Source organism: Carassius carassius, chromosome 20, assembly GCF_963082965.1.
Source record: "Carassius carassius chromosome 20, fCarCar2.1, whole genome shotgun sequence".
NCBI lineage: Eukaryota > Metazoa > Chordata > Actinopteri > Cypriniformes > Cyprinidae > Carassius > Carassius carassius.
The window spans coordinates 31087793-31103017 of record NC_081774.1 but is presented as its reverse complement, the minus strand read 5'-3'; the positions used below and the strand labels follow the sequence as shown (position 1 = coordinate 31103017).

The window sequence follows — 15225 nt, the reverse complement described above, 5'->3', positions numbered from 1 at the left end:
AACCTGTCTAGTTGGAATCCTAGTTTAAAGATGAGAACTTGGTGTTTGTGACCCTTATTTTGTGAGACTATGTGACCAAATACTCTGGGCAGACCAAAATCTGGGAAAAGTTGTGTAGTGTAATCAAGCTTAAATTGTTTAACTAGGATATTTCATAATATTGTAGTAAAGTAAGGGGGAGAAGGCTGAATATTTACTGTATTAACCAGGAGTGTCCAATCCTGCTCCTGGAGGGCCAAGATCCTAAAACCTACCCAAGGTTTCTGGTGATTCTTAAGACCTTGATTAACTGGTTTAGAAGTGTGCGGTTAATGTTAGAGCTCAAATTTATAGGATCGTGGCCCTCCAGTAAAAGGTTTGGACACCCCTGGTATAAAGATATTAAGAGGTAGACACGAACATTACATGTAAACATAAAACACATACAAAAAAAAAGTCTTAAAGGGATAGTTCACCCGAAAATGAAAATTCTGTCATTAATTACCATCATGTCATTCCAAACCCGTAGGACCTTCATTCATCTTTGTTACAAAAATTAAGATATTTTTGATGAAATCTAAGAACTCTAGACAGCAATGCACCTGCATTGTTCCCAGCTTCATAAACATAGCAAAGACATCGGTAAAATAGTCTATGTGCTATCACATTCAGCATGAGCACGCTTTCTACAGAACGTAAACAACGCTGATTATGTACTGGGGCACCTTCCAAAATGTTAAAGGGTCATGAAACCCCAGACTACTTATTCTAAGATTTTAGCAGAGGTGTTTGTGTTGCACATCACAGAAGACAATGTTAGCATCCGCTAATTTTAACTGTTGGAGAAAATTGGTTAATTTTAAGCTTTTTTGCTCCATTTTCATCTTCCGGATTTAGAATCTACATTGTGTTGACGTCACGATTTTTGATGTTTTTTTTTTTTTTTTTATTTAGAGTGTTTGTTTTTTCTTTGTAATAACAGTTCGGCTCAAACGCGATTCATTCACTTGTTGAGTGTAACCGTTTTTATAGCTCTGTGACACAACCTGTCAGAAGGCTTATATAAACGCCACAGAATAATATATGTCTCATTTGTGAGTCGCTTTGAATAAAAGCGTCTGCTAAATGACTGAATGTGTAATATGTTTTCGATGCAGAGTGCAAATGGCTGTGCATTTATTTGTGCTTTTAGCTTGATGGGAGTGAAATGAAACTTTCTGAACGCAAAGCAATTTGTGTGCTGTCTGTCTCCCCTCTTTCTTCCCCCTCCCCCGGTCCGCTGCACACCACGCCCACTTTTTTAGCATTTTTTAAAACCGTGGTGAGAACTAACCTGTGCTGAAATGGGGGGTTTCATGACCCTTTAACTCGGGGAGAAGAATTGATGAATAAATTGTTATTATTGTTAATTTGTGTTCTGAAGATTAACAAAGGTTTACGGGTTTGGAATGACATGAGGGTGTGTAATTAATGGCCGAATTTTCATTTTTGGGTGAATTAACTCTTTAAGTGGCTTTCTTGAATTGGGCTAATTTTACATAAAGGTTACCAGACGTGCCACTTTTCGAGCATTATTTTACACTCTTGCTGCGGGTTAAAGCAGTCACCCCCAGAATGGTATTCCAGCTGAGGAAACCCCTGATGGAGGGGAAACCCACAAAAAATGTTTGGATGGTTTCACTGACCTAGGGTGACCATATGAGCCATTATCCCAGGACGCGTCCTTGCCAGGATTTTTATATTGCCTAAAATATCCAGATTGTGGCTGTTTTTGCTGTGCAGATCGATCATTGTATGACATTCATAAGAGCTATAGAGAGCAGTGCAGATGGCTCCTTATGCATTAAAATCACTCTCTTGGTACTTCGGTGTCATACAATGATTGGTGCACAGCGACGATTCAAGTTGAATGAACGAACAAACACGCCACGATTGGTTGATTATGTAACATACCTGCATGTTATTTGGATGTACTTTGGATGTATAGAAATCCTGGCAAGGGCACGTCCTGGAAAAATGGCTCATATGGTCACCCTACACTGACCTGACAACCCTGGTTGCTTGTTTGCATGTTTTAAGAAAGGTTTCCCAATAACCTCCCTCCTTTTGCCATTGGTTGACTTATGGGTATATCCACCCCCAAACTTAGGCCATTGGTGAGTTGGGCTGGTCAGGATCCTCAAACAGTAATGTTGTGACAGTGTTTACATTTTAGGCCCTTGAGGTCCATTTTACTGCTGAGTTTAGCTGTTACCTTGATCAAGCTCACCTGCTACTAACCTTCTAGAAATCCTGAAGAACTTGGTTAGTCCTTGTTCAGGTGTATTTGTTTAGGGTTGGAGCTACACTCTGCAAGAAAGTTGACCTCTAGGGCCAGAGTTGAGAACCCCGCTTTAGGGAAACAACCTATCAGTGTAGGTTTACTTATAATCATCTGGCTAAACGTCAGATTTTTTGTGTATTTTTTTGTGATGGAGTTTAATGAATGAATGTAAATGTAAAAAGGAATCAAACCATTTTAACAGGAGACTAATTTATATTTGTGACCACTTTATTTTATTCGGCAACTGCAGTTTAAAGCATATATTACAACACATGTCTTAATGTACCCTTTGTCCCCCAAGATTTATTGATCACTGTTCGCAGAATGACTGTTAACTTGTATCTTTCCAGAACATCAATTAACACGGTAGCCCCTTTTGAATTATGGCGTAGCGGCACTGTTTGCATTGCTATGGAAATTTTCAGATCAGCTAAAAGCAATGGTTTTGAAAACTACATCTTGGCTATCGGCTATCTCAATGGAGAGCGTCCTCCTCGTCTTCAATATCGTCCTCCTCATACTCGCCTATTTCGTCAGCAGTGGCATCTTGGTACTGCTGGTACTCAGAGACCAGGTCATTCATATTGCTTTCTGCCTCTGTGAACTCCATCTCATCCATTCCCTCGCCGGTGTACCAGTGCAGGAAAGCCTTGCGTCTGAACATGGCGGTGAACTGCTCTGAAATCCTGCGGAACAGCTCTTGAATGGCTGTGCTGTTGCCTATGAATGTGGCAGACATTTTGAGCCCACGTGGCGGTATGTCGCAGACTGCCGTCTTGACATTATTTGGGATCCATTCAACAAAATAGCTGCTGTTCTTGTTCTGGATGCTCAGCATCTGCTCGTCCACCTCCTTCATGGACATGCGGCCACGGAAGATGGCTGCCACGGTGAGGTAGCGACCGTGACGCGGGTCACAGGCTGCCATCATGTTCTTAGCGTCAAACATCTGCTGCGTTAGCTCTGGCACTGAAAGAGCACGGTACTGCTGGCTACCACGACTTGTCAGGGGTGCAAATCCAGGCATGAAGAAATGGAGGCGAGGGAAGGGCACCATGTTGACTGCCAGCTTGCGGAGGTCGGCATTAAGTTGACCTGGGAATCGCAGACAGGTGGTGACTCCGCTCATTGTTGCTGACACAAGGTGGTTCAGGTCGCCATAAGTAGGCGTGGTAAGTTTTAGCGTGCGGAAGCAAATGTCGTAGAGTGCTTCGTTGTCAATGCAGAAGGTCTCATCGGTGTTCTCCACCAGTTGGTGCACAGAAAGCGTAGCATTGTAGGGCTCCACCACTGTGTCCGACACTTTGGGGGAAGGCATGACGCTGAAAGTGTTCATGATACGGTCAGGGTACTCTTCACGGATCTTGCTGATGAGGAGGGTGCCCATCCCAGAACCAGTGCCTCCACCCAGGGAGTGCGTGAGCTGGAAGCCCTGTAGGCAGTCACAATTCTCAGACTCCTTGCGCACCACATCCAGAACTGAGTCTACTAGCTCTGCTCCCTCTGTGTAGTGACCTTTGGCCCAATTGTTCCCAGCTCCACTTTGACCTGAAAGAAAGCCCACGTGACCAAGGTTAAACACAGAGTTTGATTAAAATTAGCAACTCCGGCTGGTTGGAGGAGGGGGATTAGTTTCATTCAAGGCTATCCAACCCTGCTCCAGGAATATTACCTTCCTGCAGATTTCAGTTCCAACCCCAACCAAACACACCTGTACCAGCTAATCAAGGTGTTCAGAGTTACTTGATAATAACAGGCAGGTGTGTTGGAGCAAGTTTGGAACTGAAGTCTGCAGGACGGTAGCTCTTCAGGAGCAGGGTTGGATATCCCTGGTTTAGTGTTTCCCAACCCTGTTCCTGGAGGCACATTGAAACTACACATTTTCAAACTTTTCCAAATCAAACTAGTTAATCAAAACTGATTCCACTAAAATCAACTTTTTAGTTGAAACTTCAAGACTTCAAATTAATGGGTTAGTTAAGGGGGACATTCAAAATGTGTACTTTTTGTGTACCTCCAGAAACCGGGTATGTAGTTCTGAAGCAGGGATCACCAAACTTGATCCTGGAGGTCTAGGGTCCTGCAGACTTTAATTCCAACTGGCCTCAACACACTTGCCTGGAGGTTTCATGTATACCTAGCAAGACCTTGATTATCTTGTTCAGTTTTGTTTGATTAGGGTTGGAGCTAAACTCTGCAGGGACACCAGCCCTCTAGAACTGAGTTTGCCCATGCCTGTTGCCATGTCTGACGGACCTATGATGGAACACAAAATATTATAGAGCAGCGGTTTTCAACTCTAGTCCTCACTCCCCCAATTCTGCATATTTTGCATGTTTCTCTCATCTTACACACCTGATTCAGATAACCAGCTCAGATAACAGAGCAGGGGAAATCCATTTACCTCACCTCGGAAAATTCATAGATTTGCGCTGCGCAACATCTGCACAAGAAGTGTGACATAATATGCCTTTGTAAATAAAGACGATTTAAATTTTCGACTTGCACACATTAATGCCCTTTGAATGGAAACACGCTCGCTTCAAACTGGAATCATGGTGAATATCTGGTGATATCCACTTTGCAGGGTACTTGTGGTCAAATAGAACAAATGTATGAAGTGATAAGAGAAACAAATAAAATATGCAGAGCGGAGGGGGCTCATTGACTGGAGTTGAAAACCGGTGTTCTAGAGCAACAGTTCTTAGTTGGCTGAAGTTCACTTCACTTAAGAACACAGACCTGCAGTGTCTTCACACACAGCCGAAACTTAATTCAGAAGTGTGAAGGGTTATTTAACCATAATCAAGAAATTTGCATAGTTATCAGGTCTCGCACAACTTTAATTCCCTTTGAATGGAACATGCATGCTCCTTTTGAACTGGAATCATTGCAGAATATCCTGTGATGTCCACTTTGCAGGGCACTTATGGTCGAATGGAACAGAACAAACCTCTGAAGTGATAAGAGAAACACACAAAATGTGCAGTGCAGGGGGTTCACAAGGCCCAGGATTAAGAACTGCAGTTCTAGAGCACTGGTTCTTGACCCTGGTATTGGAGAACCCCCAACTCTGCACATTTTAGATGTCTCCCTAATCAAATTCATCAGCTCATTAGTAAAGACTACAAAAACTCAAGTGTGTGTGTCAGATAAGAGAGGCATTAAAAAACGTTTTGATTTGAGAACCACTCTCAGATTTGAGAACCACTGTTCTATAGCATGGGTCTCCAACATCGCTTCTTTTAGTTACCGTCTTGCACATTTTAGCTCCAACCTCAACCAAACATACATGTACCAGCTAACAAGGTGTTAAGGGTTGCTTGACAATTGCAAGCAGTTGTGTTGGATCAGGTTGGAATTGAAGTCTGCAAGACAGTAGCCCTTCAGGAGCAGGGATAAAGCTGTTTGCACACTGGATAAGAAGTGCTGTCATGCCACATCTTCACATTGTTTTGAATCGATGCAAAGTGCCACGGACAGACACGAATGGCACCACCGATGTGCGTATGCTCAGAAAACAATGTGTCCGAATTTTAAAGATGTGGCGTGACGTGTTCGACCAACTTTAGTATTTCCCAACTCTGTTCCTTGAGGCACACCAAAACTAACGTTTCCTGATCAAACACACCTGATTCCACTAATGAATTTGTTTGCTGAGACTTCAAGACAAAAAATTAAGGGTCAGAAAAGGGTGTCATCCAAAATGTGTACTGTTGTTGTGCTTCCAGAAAACCTGGGTTAGCTGAATTCATTATGGGGATGGGCGTGGGCTGCTGAGCTATGACAAAAACAGCACCATAAAAGTAGCCTGGACGATGTGTTCTGGCTGTGTGAGGAATAGATGGAAATGTAGGTCACTACATTCTCATTCAAATTTGGCTTGTAAAGTTGCACTAAGTTTGAGCACGCATCAATAGGGTTGCCACCTTCAATATAGAAAAATAAGGGACGCCTGGGGGGGGCACCTCTCGGGGTCACAATGACCACAGGTCCGATGACATGCCAGTGGTGGTAAATCACAACCTTAAACAGGTTTTCTCAGCTATAACTTATAACCGTGTGGCACACCTGCGTTAACTCCGCTGCTGTAACCTAGAGAAGAGTAGGATGAGAAATTGCTAATGAACTGAAGTAAATGTATAAGGTGGCGTGAACATAGATTTTGGATAAAATATTTGTCATTGTTTGCAGACAGTAACACCATCTAAACAGTGAAACCACATAATAAATAAGCAATCTACAAAATTTCTAAATTCTTTTAAAATACATTTTTTTTAATTATTATTGGTAAGTTTATTTTATATAGTCTATTGTTAATTCTACAGTAGCCTATTGAAGAATGCTTCACATAGGCACTATATTTTTATATTTTATATATCTCTTATCTCTTAGTAAAATAATGCTTATGTGTCTGACTGTAGATCTTAAACTATAATAAACAAATCGATAACACTTTAAAATAAGGTTAATTAGTTAACTTCATTAATTAACATTAACTAATAATGAACTGTACTTATACAGCAATTGTTCATGTGTACATGTTAATTTCCACATTTAATAATACTTTATTAAAATCTTGTTAATATTAGTTAATGCACTGAAATAACATGAACAAATAATGAACAGCTTTATTTTCTATTAGCTAAAATTAACAAAGATGAATTAATACTTTAACAAATGTATTACTTAATCATTATTAATTCATGTTAGTTAATACATTAATGTTTAATAAATGAACCTTATTGTAAAGTGTTACCAACAAATCATACCATAACAAGATTCATTAACATTTTTAACATTATTTCTTAACAAACAGGCAACCTATGAAATCTAATGTAATCAATCAGAAAATTATTGAGGTGATAAACAAACACTGTCATAACACTATCTGCCTCAGGAGATGATTGATGCTGTCGCACATCTGACAAGCCACTGTGAGCAACAGAGAACACTCGCCGACAAATTGACCCGCCCTCCTCTGACTCTGATTGGCCTTGAACCTGAAACAAACCAATCAATCCAACCATGGCAACGAGTATTACCCAGTCAGGGGCAGAATAGGACGAGTCTTCACAGAATGCCGGTGGGATGATTTGTAAGGGATGCTGCATTGAAGACAACTCGGAAAATACGGGACAAACTCTATCAAATTGATTCAAAACGGGAAGCGCTATTTTATTCTCAAATACGGGACGATTCCGTATTTTAAGGGACGGGTGGCAACCCTACGCATCAAAGATGAGTTGGGGTATGCGATGAACTGGTTTAAATGATAAACCAGAGGTTGTTAAGAAATAGGTGTACTGTACACTCCATCTTGAGTAAATTCAGCAATATACCAAGAGTAAAGGTTTCTCTCTTTGATTAGGTGGTAAACAAAATGTGAAATACTTGAACAGCATTTTACTGTTTGAATAATCCAATGCCACTTAAGCTGTTGGGAGAGGTGATTAGATCAGTGCTTTTTAAAGCTGTCCTGTGGTACCCTCCTCAATGCATGATTTGGATGTCTTTTCATCTCCTATACCTGATTCAACTCATCAGCTCATTACTAGAGATCACAAGACTTGAATAGAGATTGACAAACTATACAGTATTAGCGGATTTGTGCCAGAAGTTGTTTCAAGCCGAGAAACAAATATTGTTTTGACCAGATTTAGTTAAAAAGCGATACATCCATTTCTTTTTAAATCTCGCTTAAGTATATCTGAGCCTTAAGTCTTTGAAACTCTTTCACTTAATCATGCTGCTTTGCTGATGTGGACAAGATCCCTTTTTCTTTTTTTGCTTACGCATGTCCAATATTGGGATTGAATGCAAGCATGACTGAGGGTTTCGAGCAACAGCAGTGTAGGATTTTCAGTGAATAACAAGCCCCCTGTTTTTCAACTTCTGCTGTTCTAAAGATTTAGAAGATATGGAATATTGCACAGGAATTTTATTGGCTGCTTTTTACGGTGCTTTTTCATCACTCTCTTTCAGCATCTTTAGGCCCAGTTTATTATTTTATAGACAAAGGAAGGCGATTTATAGTTTAAAGTCTTCAGCCTCTTGTATTTGTACTGGATTAATAATGTGTAATAAACATACCAAACACAAAATTATCCGGCCTGAAGATTTGCCCAAATGGGCCAGAGCGGACCGAGTCCATGGTGCCAGGTTCCAGGTCCACCAGGATGGCACGAGGGACATATTTGCCTCCTGTGAAACAAAATAGGTTTGGTGTAAACATTCAAAGGTTGAAACATCCCATCCTAAAAAAAAACAGATTCAGTTTCATGAATTTGAAAATCCATATAATTTTTTTTTTTTTTTTTACAGTTGGTGCATGTAATGCATATAACTAATTACAAATTAGTGTATGCATAATGTATTTCCTTTCTACTTTGGTATGATGTCTTTAAAGTAGATACTGACCCTCTTTAAATAAGTGCAACATCATCCATCTTCCCTGCCCTGCCCCACCCTTTTAAAGACAACAGCAGCTACACATAAATGGTTTTCTCTACAACCATAAAAGCACATTTGCGTATTTTTGAATGATTGTGCTTATATCCCACAATGTTAATGCATTCACATAGGCTTATGACAGATTGATGTCCAGAAATACAAGTCAAATTTGTCATCTTTTAAGCAAACTGAGAACAAAAAGATGAGCAGTAATTAAGTCGGGTGAAACCTACACCAGATAAAATTGAAAATCTATAATGCAGCCTTTAAGGCGGTGGTCAGATGGACCAGGCTTCTGTAATAATCAATAACTGCCAGCTGCGGTCTATAGTCAGGAGAGCAGAGCTGGCAAAACCATGACCTAATAAATGGATACAGTATATCTCTGACAAAATACAGACTGACATATACAGTAGCATCACTGTTTAATGCACAATTGCTTACCAGATGCCTCATTGTAATAAACATTAATCCTCTCCAGCTGCAGTTCACTGTCACCTTGATAACTGCCAGTGGGGTCGATCCCGTGTTCATCACTGATCACCTCCCAAAACTGAAATGCAAAAAACGTTTCACAACTGAATGCTGAATAGCTACATCATATCAATTCATATTCCGTACTCAATGATGCAGCAGTTTTCCCATTTGAAGGACTACTGAGTCCTGCACAAAGCCACTGCAGACGTTCACCACACCCATTCAGACCAGAAGATGCCACATAAAACACAAGCACTTCAAGGATTTTCTCGCAATTTATAGCAAAGTGATTCATAAAACACTTTGAATTTTATATTTTACCATAAAAATGGAAGATATTGCATTCATATCGAATCTACTACACGTTTTGTGATGCATGTAATCTTACCTTGGCACCGATCTGGTTACCGCACTGTCCGGCCTGAATATGTACGATTTCCCTCATTGTGCAGCTGTGTGTAAGGATGCAGATGCGGCGTGTGTCTGCAGCTGATGCGGCTCTGGTCTGGTCTGGTCTGGTCTCCTCCCTCTCTCTCTCTCTCTCTCTCTCTCTCTCTCTCTAGCAGCCAATCACGAGTCGCGTGTTTGACGCAGTGGACGGCGTGCTGCAGCATCGCGTGTTCTTCCATCACAGACACTGACTCAGCGTTTACGTTAAAACGCCAGAAAACACACACATCTGCCTCAAAATGTTGATTTATCTGATGTATAAGTTAGTTGTTATACTAGTGTTGTTTCTATTTAATATAATTAAAACAAATAAATGAATTTATTTGCTCTCACATCTTTCCTGCAGAGGGCAGCGAGATTCTATTGTGAGGCGTTCTGTTTATTTCTGTTAATGAAGAAATGAAATGAACATGAAAAATGTAATTTCATAACTTTTATAACTGTAGCTTTCAAGAAGTGTTTGAAAGGTGCAATGTGTAATATTTAGAACGATCTATTTATAGATAAGCCTATGATATATATTATATGTTTTCAGATGCGTATAAAGACCTTTCTTAATTAATCGTTATGTTTTTATTACCTAGATTGAGGTAATAAAATACACACACACAATCTCTATATAGTATATATATATATAGTATATACACACACCACGGGTCCCCAATTTATAGAATGCAGCTTTCAGCAGGTCCAACCCCAATCAAACACACACTTGAACAAGCTAATCAAGGCATTTCAGATTACTAGAAAGCTACAAGCAGGTGAGTTTGATCAGAGTTGGAATTGACCTGCTCTCCTTGAATCTTTAAAATCCCATTTTACAGAGGTTGCTATTGCAGCAACACATATTCGTTTTAGTTTTGTATGCTTTGCTGTCTGCTTCTCCTGACGCACCAATTCAGTGCATTTTCCAGTAGCGATCACAGGCTGGGAGGATGACAGCTCGACTGTATTTCTCGTTGATTGCTGTTTTTTTATGCCTGTTCAGATACTTGAGCATAACTCACGCTATTCAAAGATGAACCACAGGTGAAAAGATCTGTTGATTTCATTACACAACTGGAGGAAATGCAAATAAGTAACGCTCAATCTTTGAAAGTGGTTAACATAGCTTATGAATGAATTGTTTGTTTTAGAACGCTTTTGATTTGAAGCAGACAAATGTAGGCTATAAACTTTGTATGTCGGTTTGAGACCCAATGCGAAACCCCAGATTTACGAATACTGAAACCGCACTCCCTGGCCTCCCCTAATAATCCTCTTGAATTCTCTAGTGGATGGTTTCTGTCCGGCGAGGCTGACGGTCGTGCCATCCCATCGAGGATGTTCCTCTGATGAAGATTGCCCTGGAGGGCACAAATGCTGTCGATTTGAATGTGGGCCTATTTGCGTGCTGCCTGTTTTCAGTGAGTTTCAGTTTATAATGGATGTGAAGGCAAAAAAAAAACCACACTAGTAACGCACTGGATTCAATTTAAGTTCTAAGCAGAGACTTTGCCTTTTGTTGTTCTCTAAAGTCGGTTTGAATTCATCCCTTAGGATGGTTTTAAGGACAGGATGGCTTTACAAAATAAAGGGGAATAATACTTTGTACAGTGGTTCTCAATTCCAGTCCTGGGGACCCCCTACTCTGCATACTTTGCATGTCCTCCTTATTTAACACACCAGTTTGTGATCATCAGCTTGTCAGGAGAGAGGTCCATGAACTGGACCAACAATTTGATTATCTCAATCTGGTGTGTTAAATAAGGGAGACATGCAAAATGTGCAGAGCAAGGAGTCCCCCAGGACTGGAATTGAGAACCACTAAATTGAAATATAATTCATTCTGTAGGTAAAACTTGCTATTCACGCTTTGAATGTCTTGTTGTTTAACAAAGTGGCATACTACATATCAGGGTTCCTCAAATCTTGCTCTGGAGGTCCAATGCGCTGCAGAAGTTAGCACCATCCCTGATCAAAGTCGCCTGCCTGTGCTTTTCTAATGCTCCCAAAGAAGTTGATTAGCACGCTCGGGTGTGTTTGATTAGGGTTGGAGCTAAATTCTGCAGGAATCTCAAAGTCCAGATTTGAGGATCGCTGGTGTATATGCACAAACTAAAGCTGACTATCTGTGTTTATGCAGTGAAGCCGGGTCAATGTCCCATACCGGAGATGATTCCACTGTGTGCTAAAAGCTGTTTCAATGATGACCAGTGTCCTGCCACACAGAAATGTTGCCCAACCACCGGTGGCTTTGCATGCAGTGAACCACGTGGTCAGGGAAGAGGTAAGGCAAGTTGCCAGGGAAGCGGCGCTGACCAGGGTCAGGGAAGCGGCTATGGAAGCGGCTATGGACCGGGCGCGGGACAGGGCCAGGGAAGCGGCTATGGCCAGGGAAGCGGTTATGGAAGTGGCTATGGCCAGGGCAAGGGAAGCGGCTATGACCAGGGCACGGGCCAGGGCCAGGGAAGCGGCTATGGCCAGGGCCAGGGAAGCGGCTATGGCCAGGGCACGGGACAGGGCCAGGGAAGCGGCGATGGCGCGGGCCAGGGAAGCGGCTATGGCCAGGGTCAGGGAAGCGGCTATGGCCAGGGCACGGGACAGGGCCAGGGAAGCGGCTATGGCCAGGGCGCGGGACAGGGCCAGGGAAGCGGCTATGGCCAGGGCGCGGGACAGGGCCAGGGAAGTGGCTATGTCCAAGGAAGCGGCACGGGACAGGGCCAGGGGAAGCGGCTATGGCCAAGGAAGCGGTGCTGGACAGGGCCAGGGAAGCGGCTATGGACAGGGCGCGGGACAGGGTCAGGGAAGCGGCTATGGACAGGGCGCGGGACAGGGTCAGGGAAGCGCTATGGACAGGGCGCGGGACAGGGTCAGGGAAGCGGCTATGTCCAAGGAAGCGGCACGGGACAGGGCCAGGGGAAGCGGCTATGGCCAAGGAAGCGGCGCTGGACAGGGCCATGGAAGCGGCTATGGCCAGGGCGCGGGACAGGGCCAGGGAAGCGGCGCTGGACAGGGCCAGGGAAGCGGCTATGGCCAGGGCGCGGGACAGGGTCAGGGAAGCGGCTTTGGCCAGGGAAGCGGTTATGGAAGCGGCTATGGCCAGGGCGCGGGAGAGGGTCAGGGAAGCGGCTATGGACAGGGAAGAGATTATGAAAGTGGCTATGGCCAGGGCGCGGGACAGGGTCAGGGAAGTGGCTATGGCCAGGGTGCGGGACAGGGTCAGGGAAGCGGCTATGGACAGGGCGCGGGACAGGGCCAGGGAAGTGGCTATGTCCAAGGAAGCGGCACGGGACAGGGCCAGGGGAAGCGGCTATGGCCAAGGAAGCGGCGCTGGACAGGGCCATGGAAGCGGCTATGGCCAGGGCGCGGGACAGGGCCAGGGAAGCGGCTATGGCCAAGGAAGCGGCGCTGGACAGGGCCAGGGAAGCGGCTATGGCCAGGGCGCGGGACAGGGTCAGGGAAGCGGCTTTGGCCAGGGAAGCGGTTATGGAAGCGGCTATGGCCAGGGCGCGGGAGAGGGTCAGGGAAGCGGCTATGGACAGGGAAGAGATTATGGAAGTGGCTATGGCCAGGGCGCGGGACAGGGTCAGGGAAGTGGCTATGGCCAGGGTGCGGGACAGGGTCAGGGAAGCGGCTATGGCCAGGGCGCGGGACAGGGTCAGGGAAGCGGCGCGGGACAGGGCGCGGGACAGGGTCAGGGAAGCGGCGCGGGACAGGGTCAGGGAAGTGGCTATGGCCAGGGCGCGGGACAGGGTCAGGGAAGCGGCTATGGCCAGGGCGCGGGACAGGGAAGCGGCTATGGTCAGGGCGCGGGACAGGGAAGCGGCTATGGTCAGGGCGCTGGACAGGGTCAGGGAAACGGCTATGGTCAGGGTGCGGGACAGGGTCAGGGAAGCGGCACGGGACAGGGCGCTGGTCAGGGAAGCGGCGAGGGACAGGGTCAGGGAAGCGGAGCGGGACAGGGCGCAGGACAGGGTCTGGGAAGAGGTGCGGGACAGGGCGCGGGACAGGGTCAGGGAAGCGGCGCGGGACAGGGTGCTGGACAGGGTCAGGGAAGGGGCGCGGGTCAGGGAAGCGGCGCTGGTCAGGGAAGCGGAAGTGGCTATGGCCAGGGCGCGGGTCAGGGAAGCGGCGGGGGACAGGGCGCGGGACAGGGTCAGGGAAGCGGCGCGGGACAGGGCGCGGGACAGGGTCAGGGAAGCGGCGCGGGACAGGGCGCGGGACAGGGTCAGGGAAGCGGCGCGGGACAGGGCGCTGGACAGGGTCAGGGAAGTGGCGTGGGACAGGGCGCGGGACAAGGTCAGGGAAGCGGCGCGGGTCAGGGTAGCGGCGCGGGACAGGGTGCTGGTCAGGGTAGCGGCGCGGGACAGGGCGCGGGTCAGGGAAGCAACGCGGGTCAGGGTCAGGGGAGCGGCGCTGGTCAGGGGAGCGGCGCTGGTCAGGGAAGCGGCGCTGGACAGGGCGCTGGTCAGGGTAGCGGCGCGGGACAGGGCCTGGGTCAGGGAAGCGGCGCGGGAGTGGCAAGCAGAAGTGGCTATGGCCAGGGCGCGGGACAGGGTCAGGGAAGCGGCGTGGGACAGGGCGCGGGTCAGGGAAGCGGCGCGGGTCAGGGAAGAGGCGCGGGTCAGGGTGCTGGACAGGGAAGTGGCGCAGGTCAGGGAAGTGGCGCAGACCAATTTGGCAATGGTCAATGTTGAGGTCAGGGACATGTTCATGGGAATTTGCATAATACTTCCTGGAGATCTTTTCCAGTGCTTTTATTTAAATGGCATGTTTTCCCTGTTTGCTCGAACAGTTTAGAAAGATTTTCTGTCTCACTACCACCTCAAATAAAAAATAACTGCTTGATTTTGAATAGTTGGTTTTTGGTATCATTTGGCTGTTTTCTCACATGACTGCTCTCTGCCCTCAGTGCTGCACAGTCCTCTCCCACCGAGCACTGGACAATTGAGAGAAATATATATATATATATATATATATATATATATGAATTTTTTTTTTTAATAAACAACGGTTCTTTTAAATTGGCAAAAAAAATAAATAGTTAAGCTGAATAGTCTGCAGCCATTTACTCCAGTTGGAAATCATTGTATTATGCCGATTTGGTGCTCTAGAAACATTTCATGAATGCTGAAAAAGGTTTGTAGGGCTGAAGTAATACTTCCATAAGCTCGTGTGATTCTTCTGAGACAATGTTAAAAACGGCATGTTTTTAAGAGATGTTGATTCTTAAACCGATGTCCTTATATAGGAATGGCATAACAGGTGTTACAGATCAAAAGCTTATTGTGGACCAGTGGATGTAGAATTGGAATAAAGCTTGGTGTGTTTGTGAAAATACTGTTTAAATAAAATAAAGTAGGCTTTATTTAAAATGTTTCATGGTAGGAGTGTCTCAATATACCGATATGGGCGATAACAGTGATATTCAAAGTAACCATTATCAATATCGTGTTAATTTTAGTGTGTGATATACCGGTATTAGCAATAACCGCAATATTTTAAGTGAACAGTTCTCTTATTAGCCTGGTTGAGCTCCCAGGTGGCAGGATTGTGCCTTA

General features: G+C 45.0%; 1 protein-coding gene and 1 long non-coding RNA gene across 2 annotated transcripts in view; one reads left to right on the top strand and one right to left on the bottom strand.

Annotated features, from left to right (window-relative positions):
• LOC132096871 (uncharacterized) overlaps positions 1 to 14556 on the top strand; it is a 207753-nt gene extending 193197 nt beyond the window's left edge. The window contains exon 2 of the long non-coding RNA XR_009422625.1: positions 14318 to 14556. This is a non-coding gene — a long non-coding RNA (uncharacterized LOC132096871). The remainder of the gene's footprint in view (positions 1 to 14317) is intronic.
• tubb2 (tubulin, beta 2A class IIa) lies at positions 2513 to 9768 on the bottom strand. The gene is made up of 4 exons (XM_059502520.1): positions 9621 to 9768; positions 9200 to 9308; positions 8396 to 8506; positions 2513 to 3850 (listed from the first exon to the last, which is right to left on the bottom strand). Exons 1-4 carry the CDS (start codon positions 9675 to 9677, stop codon positions 2778 to 2780), a joined length of 1350 nt encoding a protein of 449 aa, XP_059358503.1. The 5' UTR covers positions 9678 to 9768; the 3' UTR covers positions 2513 to 2777.
• Positions 14557 to 15225: the final 669 nt, after the last annotated feature.